This window comes from Coccinella septempunctata, chromosome 5 (assembly GCF_907165205.1).
Source record: "Coccinella septempunctata chromosome 5, icCocSept1.1, whole genome shotgun sequence".
NCBI lineage: Eukaryota > Metazoa > Arthropoda > Insecta > Coleoptera > Coccinellidae > Coccinella > Coccinella septempunctata.
The window spans coordinates 35,604,339-35,623,419 of NC_058193.1; the positions used below are offsets into that span (position 1 = coordinate 35,604,339).

Genomic DNA, 19,081 nt, shown 5'->3' on the forward strand with positions numbered 1-19,081 from the left:
GCAAAATCCTTATGCTTCACCTTACAAACAAACAGGAATGAGATCCTTCAACCCTCAATCTCAAGCAAATTACAAAACTCATAGTTTACAAGATGAATCAGCGTATGCTCAACTCGCAGATACTGATATGCCATCTTTCGCTGGCAGACCACAATCCACGCCAATATATTCGCAGCGAAGATCCCCACAGACAAAGGTTAGACCTCAATCTGCTTCGGTGCCTCCTGAGCTCCCAGCATGCTGTAAAAGTGGAGATAACAAGGTTCCAGCTTGTTGTAGAGGAGGAGAAAAAAGGCCAAAAACTGCAGATGCGACTGTTGATCGCAGGAAGAGCTCATATTGTTCGGACAACTCTTGCGGAAGGAAAAAAGGGGGGAGCTTTTGCAACGACAACACTTGCAGCAAAATTGGGTTAGTTTCCGATAAGACTCAGACTTGTATTCCCCAGGCAAACGTTGGCTGCCAGTCAGGTTCTTCTCCGTCAGGTAAATGTGGGGGTGGATGTGACGATGATGAAGAAGAAGAAACTCTGGATACGTTATTGGAAATAAGAACACCTCATAGGAGCCCTGGAGGTGCAGCTGGCATGCCTTTCGTTCTATCCATCAACGTTTCTTGTGCTGATAGGTCAGTGGTGATTACGCCAGACAAAGGTTACAAAGCGATAAGCTCCAGCACATCCTCCCAAATGTGAATATTCGGGAATATTCTTCTGTTTAGAGCATAAAAATTTCATATCAAATGCTGGTGTGCACATATATTTTGAAGTATAAAAATAAAACTGTTAAAGTGTTATTTGCATCCTTCTGTTATATTTTTCGAATTCAATTTTACTCCAAGCTGTTTGACTTGCTAGTAGCAACTTGATATATCTATGCAAATTATTTGAAGCTCTTCAAGTTCAAGAAGGAAGATTTCGAATTTGTAATGGAGTCTTCCTTGTATAGATGGCTCTGGAACTTCTCACATTTTGAGGGAATAGAAAAAAAAGAAAAATTCATCTTTGCTCTTTCGACGAAGTTTCCTGTCAGAATTTTCAAAATGTCTCTGCCTTCAAAATTCCTCCAAAATTCCAGTAAGAAGCTAATGAAAAACTGACCAGCTTACCAATTAACTCTTCACCAAGGAGAGAGTAACATGTCACAGCCTTGTAACTTCTCTGGCGTGTGCAATCCAGATGGTACCTTCAATTATAACACAGGACCGACCTCAAGGCCTGCAGATTATCCTGCACCAAATAGAACATTCGATGCGAATGCTTTTCCAATGGCTAATGAGGAAGAGGGCGTACCCACTTGTTGTAGGCCACGTGATTTGCCCATTTATAAAGCGATGAAGGATCGTACTATTACAGCAGCTCCTATCATGAATACGACATTTCCAGCCATCAAATCAAATTGCGCGTGCAATGCTGGGGAGTACCCAGAGCAAAGAAACATTCAGCCACCGCAAGATCCTAGAAGACTGATGGTCCCTCAAGGTCCACTTCCGATGCAACAAGGAAATGTTACTTACAAACCAGGTGGGCAACAGAGTTTACGTCAACGGGGAAATATTCCACAACCTGTTGGACTCAACACCACAAGAACCGCTATTCAACCTACCTTCAATGCCACCAGAAATGTCATAAGAGCTGTTCAAACCATGAAAGATCGGAGGGACAACACATACATCAATAGACCCTTGGGGTTCGAGCAATACACACAACCACCAGCCAATCAGACTTCGGCACCTACGCAAACAACAATGGGATCGGACTGGTCTTCTGACTACTCAGATGTAGGACCGTGGAGGAATTTTGAAATACCCAAAACGCTCAAAAGGGTCAATATTGCACCAAGTGCCTATAAGACTTATCCAAGGATGACTGTTCCTCTTCCTTCGAGAAACTACTCGACTTACGATGACCCCCAACCGATTGTGAACGTTAGGGAGGTGGCAGAGCATCGCAAGAAGGCGCCTAGGTTTTATAGCACCCCAACATCGATAGGTTTCGCCAATCAGGGTACCAGCGTTAGCTCGGTGTGGGGCCAGGACACTGGACGATCCGACAGTTCGGTCGGATGGTCTAAAGGTGTCAGGATGGACTCATTCAACGTCTACGGAGAAATGACGCCGTCTCCAAGAAATGTTAAAGTACCCCAACGGGGCTATGCTTCTCATATGCCCCCTGCAATGAAGGCGAATAGGATACCCACCCCTCACAGAACCCATACTTACCTGCCGAACCCATACGCTGTTAATATACCACCTAATATACTGCTTAATCCATCCGCTGAAGGTTCTAAAGTTAGGGGTGGTACAGTTAACCTTGGGAATAGGACAGGTGGAACGAGGGGTGTACAACCTAGGCAAAATGCAGTTAACAGGACGTACCAAGCTCCTCCGCCAGCTGCAAATGATAATAACTGCCCCTGCGCTCCAAACGAAACATATTCCGTTGAAAAAGTTGAGGAAGCACCAGTAAATAAGACTGAAATTGTGGAGAAGAATGACGAGGCAGAGGAAAAAGGAAAAGATTTCTGTACAGTGTTGGAAATAAGAACGCCTTGCTCTGAAAACCCTTGTAAACCTAATAAGCCACTGCAACTGTCCATAAACGTTACATGTGCTGATCCCAGCATGCTTGTAACGCCAGATAAAAGATTCAATGTTATGAAACACATCCCTGATCCCCCACCGCCAGCTGTATCCCGTAAAATGGATGATGTACCGTCAGATTGCGAATGTGAATAAAGATATTTCCATGAAATTACCGTTTTTTTTTTCGTCATATTAAGGGTAGTTACCTCCACATCATTCGATGTCAAAACACAAACATCAACATCATGGGAAACGATAAGAAAATTATCGTTACTTCGAAAATCATCGAAATATCAACTCAGTGTTTGGCTTATCCACAAACCCTAGCCAAATTTTCACATAATACGTGTTTGAGGAGGTAAATGAAGATGCTCAAATTCCCCAACGGTATTTTAGGACATAGGTATGTATTTCGACCTCTCTAGAATGATATCCTACTTTAGTTTCAACGTCGAATTCAGATATCCTGTATACTGAAAGCCCGCCAAGTTTGATCGATACTACAATCGGTATCCATAGCAAACAAATCATACTTCCTGCCAGACAGAGGCACATATGACATTAAAGGCACGAAAATATCAAACCATAATCAAAATTTCTCATAAAAATCTGCCAGCAAAATATCAATGTTCCCAGTGAAAAACCATGACTGAATACGATATCATCGCCGATCATTCTAAGCAGGAATTGACTGAAATCCCGAAAAATGTCCTCGGTATGTTCAATTTGAAGATGCTTTATCTTCAGGGCAATTCCATAGAATACCTCCCAGACGATTTCTTCACCGTTTTGAGCAAACTGAACTGGCTGGACCTGAGGAACAACAAGTTGAGGTTTATACCGAAGAGTATCGCGCATCACGAGCACCTCGAGAATTTGCTGGTATCCAACAACTACCTGGAAAAACTACCAAACGAACTCGGTAAGTCTATTTGGAAAAACCAACATGAAATTTAATAATATAGTGTAGGTTCAACCTCATATGGAGTCTAATCGATCATCCCAATAGGTTTGGCGCCAAAACTGAAAGTTCTTCACATCTCCATGAACCCTTTGATCTACCCAAGCCGATCCATCGTCAATGAGGGAATCCAGGCAATCTGCGCGTATCTAAGGGACCGCTATTTGATAGAGAATTCCAAAGAAGGGGAGGCCGACACTATTTCAAGACCTGACGCCGATTGCTTGAATACCAGGAGATCTTCAGATTCGTCTCTGTATACAGACGCTAGTAATGAAGATCAAGAACTTGAATCACAGGCGATTAACTGTAGAGCTGTTAGCAAAAACACAAGAAAGCCTAAAATCAGACGGAGGTTCCCAGAACGAACACCAATTATAACGATAACGAGTGAGTAATGTCGAATCAAATAGATTTCGCGAGTGGATATTACAAAAAAGAATAAATATCAGTGCTCGATTAAGATTTGGAGTAACTACACATATTTCCAGGTCTTTCTAAGCCAGTCGATGTATCATCGAGTGTATCAAATCTAGAAATCGCAACCACTGTACAGTCCTCCCAAGAAATCCCAGATGACAAGCATATAGTACATGAAATAACCAGAGGTCCATCCCAGATCAGCCTGAAATCTTATTATAAGAAGAACAGTGATAAAGAAAAGAAAGAAAACGCACAGTACACAATTTCGGACGCTCAACTCAAACAGCATTGGCTGGAGAAGCTGCAGATGATTTTGAGTGAACAAGAAAGGATTCTACAACAAGAAAAGTGAGCACAATTTCATTGAAAACATAAGTTTCAACTGCTGAAAGCTTGGGCTCAACGAACGTCATTTATTTTCAGAAATCTGATGTCGTTGAAGAATTGGCGTGAGGAGAAGAGATTAGAGAGTCCACGTAGAGTGAATCTGGAAGATCTCCCCAAGCCTCCATACGACGTTCAAGAGGAATACATGGTGATGGACTCCAGGGCTGATCTGCTGAACCGGGAGCTAGAGAGATTTATCCAAAAGGGGACGAACACCCCTAGGGAAATCAATATTCCCAATTTGATTGGAGAATTGGTAAATCAATTGAAGGAGCTGGAAGTGCAGTGCGAAAAGGAACAATCGCCAAGGACAGACATTCAGGAAGCAGCTAAGCAGATCAAAACGGTAAAAACATGTGCAATCGAACAAGTAAAAAACTTGAGACCCATTGGAATTTTCGGAGTACATGTTTTTATACTTAAAGTTTACGAAGAACTAATGGTAGAAATCAAGTATTATATTTTTTCTTTACAGATCATAGGATTGCAACAAAGAATCCAAAACCTTCAAGAAGCGAACGATAAATCCGTTTCAAACCTTTGAAAACTCCTTGCAACTGTATGTTTTTATATTATTCACAATAAATTTCGTATATTTATGCATTTTTCATTTAAATTCTGGATGCTTTCGAATCGAGGTCAAAAACAAATCTTAAATCATCCTGGGCTTTCCTGGGGTCACTTTCGGGGGGCAAAATTTTATAAAAATCTGTAGGTAATGTTTGTTGCTACTGGAATCACCCTTGATTCATGCTCTTCTACTACACTTGTCTTTCCTTTATTCACAATTCGAATATTATTGGTGTAGCAATCGCAAGGTAGTCTACCCTACATACTTCTAGGCTGGAAGCCGGGGGATCCACCAGTTTTCTCTGTCAAGTGAAATGTGAGTTTAGGGCATCCACCATTTTGCCTCTCTCAAATTGAAGTCGCCCAGAATCCTGTTAGCAATTCCCAAGATTCACGATAATATAGATAAGGATTTTATTTTCGATTTGGGAGGCCTGAATGACTAAGTTAAGAAAAACCAACCTTCAAGTTTCTCTTTTCAGTAGTTGCAAAATATTTTTACTTGAACCTGGACCTATCCCTACAATGTCATTAACGTCACTTCGTTGTATTGACTGTCAAAAAAGTATGGAAAGTGGAAAATAGATAAACTCTTGTTTCAACTTGATAAAACTCAATACTCAACTAAACTCAAATAAAACGAACTAATCTGACCTAATGATTTTTCTTTCCTACTGAACATCGGTCAATAAAGATCGAACCTTGGACTAATGACTATATGTGAATTTACAGTTATTTGTCGTCGTATTTCGACCTGTAATGGTAACTGAAAAATGTTAGAAGTCTTACAAATGTTTTTATTCTTATTCAAGTCGAAATATCGACGAAAATTTTTCGAATGGCCGTTTATATGCTGTGTAATACTAGTCCTCATAGAAGTTGGTAATTCGGTCCATGGTAAATGTCTAGAGAGTAACTGTAATGGCAATGGGGTATGCAGAAATGATACCTGTGTTTGTTATGATGGGTGGCAAGGACCGCAGTGTCAGTTTTGTGGAGGTAAAGTAAGGTAGGTTTAATTTATCCCATTGGAACAGTCCCCAATTTTTTGTGCAGGAAGTACTTTCTCCTCAGTATCTTATCTAAAATTTTCCTAATTACCCCCCGATAAGTATGTGGTATCCAAGTAGATTGCTCCTGGAACTTGCTATAAAATGAAATCAACTAAAAACAGACAGCATTAACATATAAATAATGTTTTTCAGACTTGGAGCCTCTACAGGGGTAATATATGACGGCCTAGGAAACTACTCCATAAATGTTAAATGTAGCTGGTTAATCGATGCTCCAAACTCGTCTATCACTCTCCATTTACAAGAATTTGCCACTGAATGCGGTTGGGATCATCTTTACATATTTGATGGAGATAGTGTTGCTTCTCCTCTTCTTGGTGTATTCAGTGGCCTCATGTACAAAGATGGTTACAGTATCCGGAGGATTCCAGAAGTAGTCGCCACTAGTGGATCTGCTTTGGTGCATTTCTTCAGTGATGACGCTTTCAATATGTCGGGCTTCAATATAAGTTACAGACTCAACGCTTGTCCTTCGAATGTAGCTGGCGTTGACTGTTCTGGGAATGGTGCTTGCATTGACGGACAGTGTACTTGTGATGGTAAGTTACATTTCACTAGAATTGATTGTAATTGAAATGCATTTGAATTCTTTCATGCTTTTGCTTTCGATCTGGAGTTAAAAAAGGTATTGTGTTATTCAGTCAATATTGACTGAATATATTGGGTATCATGAGTTAATATGATCCAAATATCCTGTATATGCATTCTTTACTTTCAGGTTACTGGGGAGGAGTAGCTTGCCATTTAGAAAAGTGTCCAAATAACTGCGGTAAATCCAAAGATAGAGGTAGATGCGACCAAAATGGCTGCATCTGTAACCCAGATTATAAAGGTTACGATTGCAGTCAACTGAGGGTCAATGGTTACTGGGAAATGGTATCTGTTCCGAGTTTTGTTCCACCGGGATCGGCCTCCCATGGTGCTGTTGTTTGGAAAGATTCAATGTATGTGACTACGGGAGAGAGTTATGGTAGAGGAACGATTCTGTATGTGTACGACTTCAATGGTATGTATAATTATATTTCTAATAAATTTTGAGTATTGTCCTTCATTTAATTTTCAGGTAATGTGTGGGAAAAACCTCATGTAACGCCAAATCCATCACCTCGATATGGCCACTCTACAGTTATCTATGGTGATAAGATATTTTTGTATGGAGGAATTCTTGGAAATAGAGGGGCTACTTCTGAAATTTGGGCCTTCGATATAAGTGCCAAAACATGGGAGAACATAACGGTCAAATCTTTATCTTGCAACGACAGTTACCTGATGTGCGGCCCCCTCAAATTAGCGGGCCACACCGCCACTGTCGTAACGAATATCGACAATAAAAAAGCCGACAGGATGATCGTCATATTCGGATACTCCTCCAGTTTCGGATATCTGAATACGGTTCAAGAGTATTATTTCGGAGAACGGGAGTGGTACATAGTGAACACCAGGGGATTTCCGGTGAAAGGGGGCTACGGTCATTCCGCAGCTTGGGATCCTTTGACCTCGAAAATATACGTTTATGGGGGTATCGTGTCGGAGAGTGACACTACGCAGACCTTGAGCAGACATATATATTCTTACGAGCCGAACTCTAGGACTTGGACCCTCTTGACTGATTCACCCTCATCGAGGTTTTTACACAGTGCTTCTTTCATCACTCCTGGTGAGTTATTCATTTAGATCCAAAACAAAAATTATATTTCTATGAACCTAACCTAACCTAGCCTTTGATCTGTAATGTGTCACAATTACTGTCTCTATGGGCTGTCCGCTTGTCAAAGAAGAAAGATACGAGTAGAACGTATCTTTTCCTGTCTATAATATCTGGAAAAATTCTGTTTTAAAGAAAAGCTTCCTATAGACCATATTAGTGAGGTTAGAATCACTCAATTGGCGGGAGATCCATATTCAAATTTTTTTACATAGGAATCGACTTTAAGATGGAATATCGCTAGCTAGAAGTAAATGTTAATATAAAGACATGCAAAATTGGGTACCGCAATCATTAGAGGTTGTTTCCAAGTACATTTTACATCACAAAATACTTTTATATGTCCTAAAATCAAAATTGAACACATTATTATACGGAATATATCCGTATGTCGTAGATCATTTCTGCTATACGTCAATCATGAACCGTAACAAAGAAAAAGACATGCTACGCTTGCGCGTTAGAATGATGTCAGCTTCAGAGGTTAGAAACGAAATGAAGCTACGACAAACTTCCATGGATCTTGCTGACCAATTTTATATTGATCCATTATTAAAAAAATATACCATTTTATTACGAAATTTTGTTTTCAACTTGTTAAGAAAGGATCATAGAACACATTCCAACAGAAATAAATCTTAAGAAATTCGCTAAAATATCCAAAAACAGGCGAGAAGTACGCGGCATTTTTAGTCCCATAAGAAATGCATAGGGAATTCAGGGACCAGATCCACGGATGGATCGCGATTCAAATTTCCCGCCTAACCTCACTAATATGGTCTATATAGGCGGACAGGATGTTGAATATAAACAGCCATCACCCCTTAGAACATAGAATATTGTATAAGTGACAGCTAGATGTTGACAATCAGATTCTTTTATATTTCTATGAACCTAACCCAACCTAGCCTTTGATCTGTAAAGTGTCACAATTACTTTCTTTATGGGCTGTCCACTTGTTAAAGAAGAAAGATATGAGTAGAACGTATCTTTTCCTGTCTATAATATCTGGAAAAATTCTGTGTGAAAGAAAAGCTTCCTATATAGGCGGACAGGATGTTGAATATAAACAGCCATCACCCCTTAGAACATAGAATATTGTATAAGTGACAGCCAGATGTTGACAATCAGATTCTTTTATATTTCTATGAACCTAACCCAACCTAGCCTTTGATCTGTAAAGTGTCACAATTACTGTCTTTATGGGCTGTCCACTTGTCAAAGAAGAAAGATATGAGTAGAACGTATCTTTTCCTGTCTATAATATCTGGAAAAATTCTGTTTTAAAGAAAAGCTTCCTATATAGGCGGACAGGATGTTGAATATAAACAGCCATCACCCCTTAGAACATAGAATATTGTAAAAGTGACAGCCAGATGTTGACAATCAGATTCTTTTATATTTCTATGAACCTAACCCAACCTAGCCTTTGATCTGTAAAGTGTCACAATTACTGTCTTTATGGGCTGTCCACTTGTCAAAGAAGAAAGATATGAGTAGAACGTATCTTTTCCTGTCTATAATATCTGAAAAAATTCTGTTTTAAAGAAAAGCTTCCTATATAGGCGGACAGGATGTTGAACATAAACAGCCATCATCCCTTAGAACATAGAATATTGTATAAGTGACAGCCAGATGTTGACAATCATATTCTTTTATATTACTATGAACCGACGAAAGCGAATTTTTTGCAGGATTGATGCTAGTTTTTGGCGGAAACACCCACAACGACACCGCGCACAGTTTCGGCGCCAAATGCTACAGCGCCGAGCTGCTGTCTTACGACGTCACCTGCGACTCCTGGCACGTCCTGGACGTACCGCCCGACATCCAGGGCGACCTGCCGCGGTTCGGGCATTCGGCGGTCGTCTTCGAGAATTCCCTCTACATCTACGGCGGCTTCGACGGCCAGATGTTGTCCGACATGATCAGGTACACCCCGGGGGATTGCTCGCATTTCCACCCGTCGGACGCATGTCTGAACGCCAGGATCGGCGTGAAGTGCGTGTGGGACCTGACGACCAGCAGATGCGTCGACATGGAGACGATGATGACGGAGGTCGAATCGCTGGGCGAGAGCGAGAGGTGTCCCGTCATGAACCGATCCACGATGACCCAACGCATATTCCAAAATACGGAAAGGTGCAACAGGTTCGACGATTGCGCGAGTTGCACGCAGACGACCAGCGATTGCATCTGGTGCGGCAACGTTTGTAGTTACAAGGAGTGCAGGAACACGTCGAATACTAAGACGCTGACTGCGGCAAGGTAAGTCCTTTCCTTGAATTATCACATGTGCTATTGGATCTTAAATTTTACCTTAACTCGCCTGAAGATGCTTCTATGATTGCGAAACACGTGTCGAGGTTAAATAAGTCATGTTATTAAAAATCACCCAGTTCAAATGATACAAAGTACGAGGATATATTGAAAAATTATTAGCCTACTATAGAACCAAACAAAATTTCAATGTCAAAATGTTTTACTGGTCAACTTATTCTCCTCTTAATTGGATACATTTATTACAACGAACCTGCAACGTTTCTAGACCTTTCAAAAACAAGAATTTTCTCCTTGCTCTTGCAAACCAGACCTCCACAGCTTCTATTACCTCCTCGTCGGAAGAAGATTTACGACTTTTCTTCAGTTGAGGAAAGAGGTGATAGTCGTATGGAGCCAAATCTGGTGAATAAGGGGAGTGTTCTAGTAATTCAAACCCTAAATCAGGACTTTTTTGCATGGCAACATGAGATTTGTGTGCAGGGGCGTTGTCCTGCAAAAACGAAACACCTCTGGATAGCTTTCCGCTTCTTTTCTCTTAAATTTTTTCCCGTAGAGTGGTCAGCAATGTCGAATAGTAATCTCCGGTTATTTTTCTACCCTTATCCAAAAAATCAATCATGATTACTCCATGGCAATCCCAAAAAACTGAAGCAAGAACTTTTCCATCAGATTTTTAGACATGAAACTTCTTAGGTCGTGTATCTGGATCGTAGAAATGTACCCAAGTCCCATCCATAGCAACAATTCGGTTTAAGAAGTCTACATTGCACGCTTTTGGTCGACATTCAAACATTTGGGGATCCATTTTCGTATGAAATATGCAGTGCTTCAGATATCCGTTTTAGCCCAATTCGACGGTCTGAAAAAATCATGTCATGAACTGCATCGATAATTTCGGGGACTGACACAGAAACTGGCCTTTCCGATCGGTCATCATCTTCAATTGAAAATTTATCTCTTTTGAAGCTTCCAGTCCAATTTTTCACTGTCGCATACGAAGGACATTGATCGCCAAGGGTATTAAGTATATCTTCGTAAATCTGCTTACATCTTAACCCTTTTGAATACAGGTACTTGATGATGGCTCGATACTCCAATTTTTCGATTTTCACAATTTCGGTCATAAGTTCATGTTTATAAGTTGAATGATCTCAACGGCTCAGATGTGAAAGCAATATTGATGTAAAGGACTATTTCACCACTGATTTCGAATATGAGAACGTTCAAAATTGGCACAGTCCATCTTTTCCGTAGGTCCATCGAGGATTGTCCGAGCGAGAACGGTCTGCAGTGTCATCGTCTGCACACATGCTCTGCCTGCAATACCAGATCCGAGTGCCGGTTCACCAACAAATGCGTGCCAAAACCTTCGAACACGTCCGCCGACATATTCATACCGAGCAGCCAGTGCAAGGTGTGCTCGGAGTTCAACTCGTGCATGAACTGCACGATAGCGGAGTGCATATGGTGTCAGAACGAGGGCAGATGCGTGGATAAGAACGCCTACACCGCCAGCTTCCCCTACGGTCAGTGCAGGGAATGGACGACCGTTCAGAATAAGTGTAGGAGCAAGGGCAGCAACGAAAAGTCGCAATGCAGCTTTTATTCCACCTGCGCCCAGTGCAGGGACGATCCCGCTTGCGGTTGGTGCGATGATGGGTCGAGGACTGGTTTGGGAAAATGCATGCCCGGAGGTTTCGGTGGTAAGTCTCGAATGTGGTTTGTAAGGTGAAGGAACAACGTATTATTGATTCTACCTCTTTTACCGCTCTTATGTATCAGAAAGGAATTGCTAATAATTTATTTCCAGGCCCCATACTGCACATGGAGTCTTTGCCGTCGACTACATGTTTGCCAGAGCAGTGGCACTTCACGACGTGCCCCAAATGTCAGTGTAACGGTCACGCAGTGTGCGTGGCGAATACAAGCATCTGCGAACCCTGCGGTAATCTGACTGTTGGTGATCACTGCGAGCACTGCGTCAAGGGCTATTGGGGCAATCCGATAAACGGCGGGAAATGCCTACCGTGCGAATGCAACAATCACGCAACGCATTGCCATCCGGAGACCGGGGAGTGCTTTTGCACCATCAAAGGGTTAAAAGGGGAACATTGTGATAACTGTGACAATAACAATCATTACTACAAGGACGAATATAATAATGGATCTTGTTTTTGTGAGTTGACCCTGAAAAATTAATGATTATATATACTCCGTTCACTTTTATTTCAGCATTGGGTTGGCCATGGAAATTTGACACATTTTACTCTGGATTCTACGAAAATGTGGGGTTATGACGCTTGTCAAAACATTTTTGGGTTTTAAATCAACGCTATGTCGCCTGTTCTACGTAAAAATCTCTGTTATTACGTATTTTATCACAGTGTCGAATCTCTTCAGAAAATCTGTGACGAACATAGTTGAAGTTTATACAAACTGATTGAAGGCATACCAAATCCAGTTATTCGCATGGAAAATACAAGAGATCAGTATAATATCGTAATATGCACTAGCTTGAGGAGAGTTAATGTTCGTTATCTCCTTTGGTTAAAGTTTGAATACGTTACATCAGTTGTAGATTTCAAAAATATTAACCCGAAGATGAAATGCAAATGATGCAGTGGTTGAGGATGAGTATCTCCCGAAGGAATTAGCAGATAATTACAAGAATGTTAAATTCTTCAACAAAACTCTTCTTGCATCAATATAAGTGAAAGGAATTAAAGGAAGTTTCAAGTCAAGATGAACTTCACCTTTGAACAAAAATTTCACAAGAATAAACAATTAACAGGACAACTGGCGCGTATTTGTGGCTGTTCATCTTAATACATTGATATATTGATAATAATTAGGTATTTATTGGTACCTTAAGACATTCACAATGTATAGGACAAGTCGAATGAAAAATAGAAAAATCAATTTTCGGGAACTTATTCTACAATGACATTCATCGAAAATGCTGTAGTAAACTTTTCGCATTAATTCACTCAAACATAAAATCCTCAAATGCCACCACTTTTTTGGGTCTCCCAATAGAAGGAAATTCTTTGTCATCCTCTTCATTCACAATCTTTCTGATTGTGGAAATATTCAGCTGAAATATAAGTCGTTTAGATTCAGATGAAACATTATATAAATTCTCTTACATTGAATATGTTCGCTACCGTCTGACGTATTGTGGATTTTGGAATATCAGTGTATAACTATTCGAATGAGTGGACCTGAATTCTAAATAGCACTTTCTGAAACCCTGTCTCTTTTTTCAATCACTTTCGGCATTTTCGTAATGAAAATTGATATTAGTTGTATCAACGGCGTTATGACATTAACGACATTTCATGAGTGCCAACCTTACTCCGTTCTAGTTACAAAAACTCGAGAAAATTATTTCATGGCCAACCGACTGCTAAAATAAATGTGAATGGAGTATAAAATAATAAACGTTTTACAGATGATTTGGCTGTGGATTACCAATTCACTTTCAATCTCTCCAAGAAAGAAGAAAGACACTACACGCAGATAAATTTCCGAAACACCCCAAGCAAACCTGACATCGACGCCGATTTTTCCATCCAATGCTCCGTGTTGGCGAAGATGAACATCACAGTGAGGAAGGGCACTTCGAAAGAGGAGACTCCGATCTTCAGCAGTTACAATTGCACCACGTTTCACTATCGGTTCTCGAAGTCGGAATATAACTTTGGTCTGGAGAATAACACCCACACCATATTTTATGTTTACGTGTACGACTTCCAACCGCCGCTGTGGATTCAGATCTCCTTTTCGCAATATCCCAAACTCAACCTCCAGCAGTTCTTCATCACCTTCTCTTCGTAAGTATTACACATTGAAATACACTGCGCAAAAAAATTAACGCACATTATGGAAATCTCAAATTTATTCTACAACTGAAGGTGTTCACAATGATAATTATTTTTATCAGAATTATGCATGCATATGTTATCCACTTTCAACGGTTTTCTTCAATACAGATGTTTTTTCCCAGCAGGAATAAAAAAAGATGATATTATCAGATTTTGAATGTATTGGCTCCATTCTAAAATCAGTTCTCGATCAATTCTAGTGATCAATAGTTTTTCTTTCGTTTGATTTTCTACACTCGATCGCTATGCAACGCGAAACACGCAATTTGACCCAACAGGAATGTGCCCAAGCGGTAGTTTTGCGAGAAGAAGGGTGGACATACACAAGAATTGCAGAAAGGTTTGGAGTTTTCCATACAAGTGTGTCCAGAATGTTGCAGCGATTCAGGGAGACAGGTATGAATGTCCGAAGACCAGGACAGGGTAGACCACGGGTAACAACTGCCATTCAAGAACGTTACTTGAGAGCTTCTTCGTTGAGACAACGGTTTGCAACCGCTCGCCTCCTTCAAATTCAGCTTGAGCACCAGCTCTTACCCCAGCCCATTGAAGGGCGCGTTTGGATTTTTGCGAAAGAGCATATCCATTGGGAAGAGGCCGATTGGGAAAGAGTTCTCTTCACAGATGAGTCTAGATTCTGCCTCTACCATTGTGATCGACGTTCCCTTGTATACAGACGTTCACATGAAAGATATGCTCAGTGCAATTTCCTGAATACTACTGGTTTCGGGGGAGGATCGATTATGGTATGGGGTGGAATATCTTTGACTGCTCGCACAGACCTAGTGGTCGTTGATAATGGAGCTATGAATGCTGATAAGTATATAAGGAACATTCTTGAAGAGGATGTAGTGCCATTTGCCCCATACATTGGTGAAAATTTCATTTTTATGGACGATAATGCTAGACCCCATCGTGCGCGCATCGTTCAGGAGTACCTTGAAGAGGTTGAAGTCTCTTGAATGGAATGGCCAGCAAGAAGTCCAGATCTCAATCCGATTGAGCAGGTTTGGGACATCCTCAATAGAAGGCTGAGAAGTTCAGAAAATTATCCAGCTACTCTTAATGACTTAGGAATCCAACTCGGAGAAATCTGGGATGGATTAGATCAGAACATTTTAAGATCACTCATTTTGAGTATGAACCGTCGTTGCCGAGCTGTAATTAACGCAAGGGGTGCAAATACCAAGTATTAAATCACTTATCAGCATTTCAGTATTTTGAAAATTGTTCATTTCTCTTCTTTCACATAAAATTCGGTGAAATCCTGAATTTTTCTTCCATTTAATGTGTCTTGTTTCGTTCAAAACCTTCCCGAGAGAACATAAAAAATAAGTTATAAAGTCAATGTAGAGTTGACCTTCATTAAAATTGAGATTTTCAGAATGTGCGTTAATTTTTTTGCGCAGTGTATAAATGGAAACAACAATTCGGAAGGAATTGTTGCTCCAATAATGTGAGTTGGTCACGAACTACCATAGGAGGTCCCAGAGGTCCCTGACGAGGAAAAATGATCCCGAAACCGGTCTACAGTTGCACTTGAATGTTTCGATTTCTCTGGGACCTCCTATGGTAGTTCATGACTAACTCACATTATTGGAGCGACAATTCCTTCGGAATTGTTGTTCCCATTTATATTTCATTCTACCGATGCGCCCGGTTAGGCGCTTAAACTGGATAGCAGTACACACAGTACTCCTTCCTTTTCGTTTTGTATTACACATTGATCTGGGAAAGCATTTTTATTGATTCTAATGGTTACAAAGATTGACAAACTAAAATTCGGAATGATCTAGTTGATGCCGTTCAGTTTCGTTGCAACTGTTGCAGAGTTTCGGCGCCTTGAAGTCTGTTCACCAGCACCTGTCCCATCTGTAGGAGGTTATTGATGTACGGTGAATCGGCCTCGTTGGTCGTCAGCTTCTCCAGGACTTCCCTGAAGGAATCGTTCTCCATCAACTGGAGAATTATCTTGAACAGGGCGGAATTGTTGAACAATCCCGCGTTCTGGACGTCTGATCCTTGGCCCACGTCCAGATATTTCAGATTTTCCTGATACATCTCGTTGCTCGGGTCGTATTTCAAGGCGTTTAGGTACGCCTCGTGGGCCTCTTTGGTCAGTCCTATCTCCGAGTAAGCCTTGCCCATCCTCCCGTACGCTTTGCTGTATTTAGGGTCCAGCTTGATCGCCGTCTTGCAGTCTAAGATCGCGTTCAAGGGCTGTTCGGCTTTGTTATAGGCCGCCGCGCGGTTGCAAAAGTACACTGGGTTCTTAGGGTTCAGAGCTATAGCTTTCGTGTACTCCTCCACCGCCGTCTTGAAGTCGTTGTCGGTCATCAAGGCGTTTCCACGATTTTTGAATTCTTCCGCCTTCCGTTCGTCCTCTTCCGATACGGTTACGTCTTCCGACGGGAAGAATTCCCGCAAATCGAGCGTTTCGTCCTCGAGGATCTCCCTGGCATCGTTGTCTATCTTGTAGATGTCCTCCAGGCACTGGATGGCCACGTCCAAGGAGTCTCTGTCGTTGGTCTCTAGATCGGCGTTCGACTTTTCGTCCCTCAGGAATCTCGTAATGCTCAAGATTATCCTCTTCTTGTCCTTGTCCGGAATTTGTCCGTTTTGCATTGTGACGGTCGTAATGGGAAGGTTTCGATTTTGACAGGTGTCAAGGTCGGATTCTCTATGGTCGGTTTTCGGTTGCCAAAGAAAAAATGATTGTATACTTCGTAACGATGGCAACGTTTTCTGGTTCTTCGTGAAGCAAACTGAATTGTCACTGGTTTTTCTATACAGGGTGACAATTTGAAAAATTGCCAGTCCAATTAGGTCACTTCAAGGATGATTTCAGAGAAAATGCAGGAACAGGTTAGTTTCTATTCGTAGGGGGACATATTTCGAGCAGAATTGTAAGCCGAAATCTCCTCAATCCTTGGTGTAGGAGCTATCACCCCTAAATTCTTCATAGGGAATAGGGGGTGAGCTATACCTCTATTGAAAGATCACTTGATCCTCTAAATGAATACTATGGTTTGCAAATTTTTATTGAGTTCTTGAAGTAGTTACAGGGGCTGACAATTTGAAAATTTGCCAGGCCAATTTTGTCTTGACAAGGATGATTTCAGAGAAAATGCCGGAACGGTTCAATTTCTACTCGTAGGGGGACATATTTCTAGCAGAATTGTAAGCCGAAATCTCCTCAATCCTTGGTGTAGGAGCTATCAGCCCTAAATTCTCAATAGGGAATAAAGGGTGAGCTATACCTCAATTGGAAGACAATAGTATTATGTAGAGGGACATATTGTCTTCCAATTGAGGTTTAGCTTACCTTCTATTCCCTTTGAAGAATTTAGGGGTGATAGCCCCTATACCTAGGTTTGAGGAGATTTCAGCTTACAATTCCGCTCAAAATATGTCCCCCCTCCCTTTAAAAATTGACCTGTTCCAGCATTTTCTCTGAAAACATCCTTGTCGAGACATAATTGGCCTGGCAAGTTTTCAAATTGTCACCTCCTGTAACTACTTCAAGGAATCGATAAAAACTTGCTAGCCATAGTATTCATGTAGAGGAACAAGTGATCTTTCAATGAGGTAAATCACACCCCCTATTCCCTATTGAAAATTTAGCGGTGATAGCCCCTACACCTAGGTTTGAGGAGATTTCGGCTTACAATTCTGCTCAAAATATGTCCCCCTCCGAATAAAAATTGACCTGTTTCGGCATTTTCTCTGAAAACATCCTTGTCGCGACATAATTGGCCTGGCAAGTTTTTAAATTGTCACCCTGTATAGATAATCATGCACTGTCACGTAGGCACAAGGCGATCAATGCTAGAGAAAACCGGGAAATTCTACATCTAATGAGCTTTGAGGTTCCAGAAGGGCATCAGCGATGATTCTCTTGAAACCTGGGAAAATCAGTTGGAGAAACCATCTAGAGAAAAAAAAATTCCTGTGGTTCTTGTCTTAATTTTTCCGTTTGGGGCTTGGTATATAAGTCGGTAAAACTATCTTAATAACTGAAAAAAATTTCAGCTGCTTCCTACTGCTCCTCCTGGTAGCTGCGCTCCTGTGGAAGATCAAACAAAGATACGACATCTACCGGAGGCGACAGAGGTTGTTCGTCGAGATGGAACAGATGGCGTCCCGTCCATTTTCACAGGTGAGCGCCGCAATAGTACCATTCCAGCGAGAAAACCCATATCGTTAATTTCCGGCAGGTTTTCGTCGAGATAGAGAAGAAGGAGAACCTCGAGCCCGAAAACAAGGCCATCGTAGCGGCTGACTGGAAACGTCGCAAAAGGGACTCTCCCAGCCCGATCTCCCTGGAACCTTGCTTCGGCAACAGGGCTGCGGTACTTAGCCTGTTGATTCGTTTGCCGACAGGCGGGGAACCCTACACCGTCAAGGGTCAGTCTGCCGGCCTGGCCATAGCCAGCGCCCTCGTCACTCTCGGCAATCCGAGGAAACTTAGCGTCGACCAGGTGAAGACGGAAACGAAGACGGGGAAGTCACGTAAGTCCCAGAGCCAGCATCCTGACACCTTGTAAGATGATCTATCGAGTGATCAAAAAGTTTTTTAAATGTTTTATCTTCTTGAGAATGAAGAGCTTTCAATATAGTACCAAAAACTCACCCGGCTAGGTAATGAATTAAAAGAGTTCGATTTATTTTCGAAAATATTCAGTTTACTTGTGGATATTCAATGTTGATACCCTAATTATCACTCAAAAAATTCGTTAATCAAACACCTCGTAAATATAGAAGCATGATTCGAATAATTCTGGCTCTAGTTCCATTCCTGATCAGATTTGATTCAACTAAGAAGAACCCTTGAGTTATCTGTTTGCATAACCACAGTGATATTTACGTCTGTAAATCGAGATTCAGCTTCAGAAATACCTTCGAGTCGGTGTGGAATTAGTGACATTACTGTTATTACTTTTCGGGTTAAAAAATCGGTACATTGAAACGCCTCCTGGTATCCATATGACTGAACAAAATAATTTCATAGGTACATAGTGGTATATCCGTCTCGTAAGTGGAAAATTATTTAGATAACCTCAATTTTTATTTTTCGATTGTGATAATCATTCTAGATAAGAATTTACAGAAAATGAAATTGAATAGTATAAAAAAGCACGTACAAAAAATTCCATTATTTTCGCGTTAATTTAGGCGATTCACGAATCTCATCTTGTTGAGAAAGAAGCGG

The 19,081-nt window shown here is 41.1% G+C and overlaps 3 protein-coding genes across 3 annotated transcripts; 2 read left to right on the plus strand and 1 right to left on the minus strand.

Moving 5' to 3' along the window:
- Nucleotides 1-3,098: 3,098 nt before the first annotated feature.
- Nucleotides 3,099-4,953, plus strand: LOC123314542 (leucine-rich repeat-containing protein 27-like). Its single transcript, XM_044899880.1, has 5 exons — nucleotides 3,099-3,505; nucleotides 3,593-3,934; nucleotides 4,036-4,315; nucleotides 4,391-4,700; nucleotides 4,830-4,953. The coding sequence occupies exons 1-5, from the start codon at nucleotides 3,229-3,231 to the stop codon at nucleotides 4,896-4,898; spliced, it is 1,278 nt and encodes a 425-aa protein (XP_044755815.1). The 5' UTR covers nucleotides 3,099-3,228; the 3' UTR covers nucleotides 4,899-4,953.
- Nucleotides 4,954-5,479: 526 nt separating this feature from the next.
- Nucleotides 5,480-18,641, plus strand: LOC123314541 (attractin-like protein 1). Its single transcript, XM_044899879.1, has 10 exons — nucleotides 5,480-5,933; nucleotides 6,130-6,536; nucleotides 6,716-7,003; nucleotides 7,061-7,654; nucleotides 9,397-9,970; nucleotides 11,240-11,688; nucleotides 11,796-12,161; nucleotides 13,437-13,818; nucleotides 17,902-18,028; nucleotides 18,087-18,641. The coding sequence occupies exons 1-10, from the start codon at nucleotides 5,698-5,700 to the stop codon at nucleotides 18,414-18,416; spliced, it is 3,753 nt and encodes a 1,250-aa protein (XP_044755814.1). The 5' UTR covers nucleotides 5,480-5,697; the 3' UTR covers nucleotides 18,417-18,641.
- LOC123314544 (small glutamine-rich tetratricopeptide repeat-containing protein alpha-like) lies at nucleotides 15,597-16,562 on the minus strand. Its single transcript, XM_044899881.1, has one exon. The coding sequence runs from the start codon at nucleotides 16,492-16,494 to the stop codon at nucleotides 15,676-15,678; it is 819 nt and encodes a 272-aa protein (XP_044755816.1). The 5' UTR covers nucleotides 16,495-16,562; the 3' UTR covers nucleotides 15,597-15,675.
- Nucleotides 18,642-19,081: the final 440 nt, after the last annotated feature.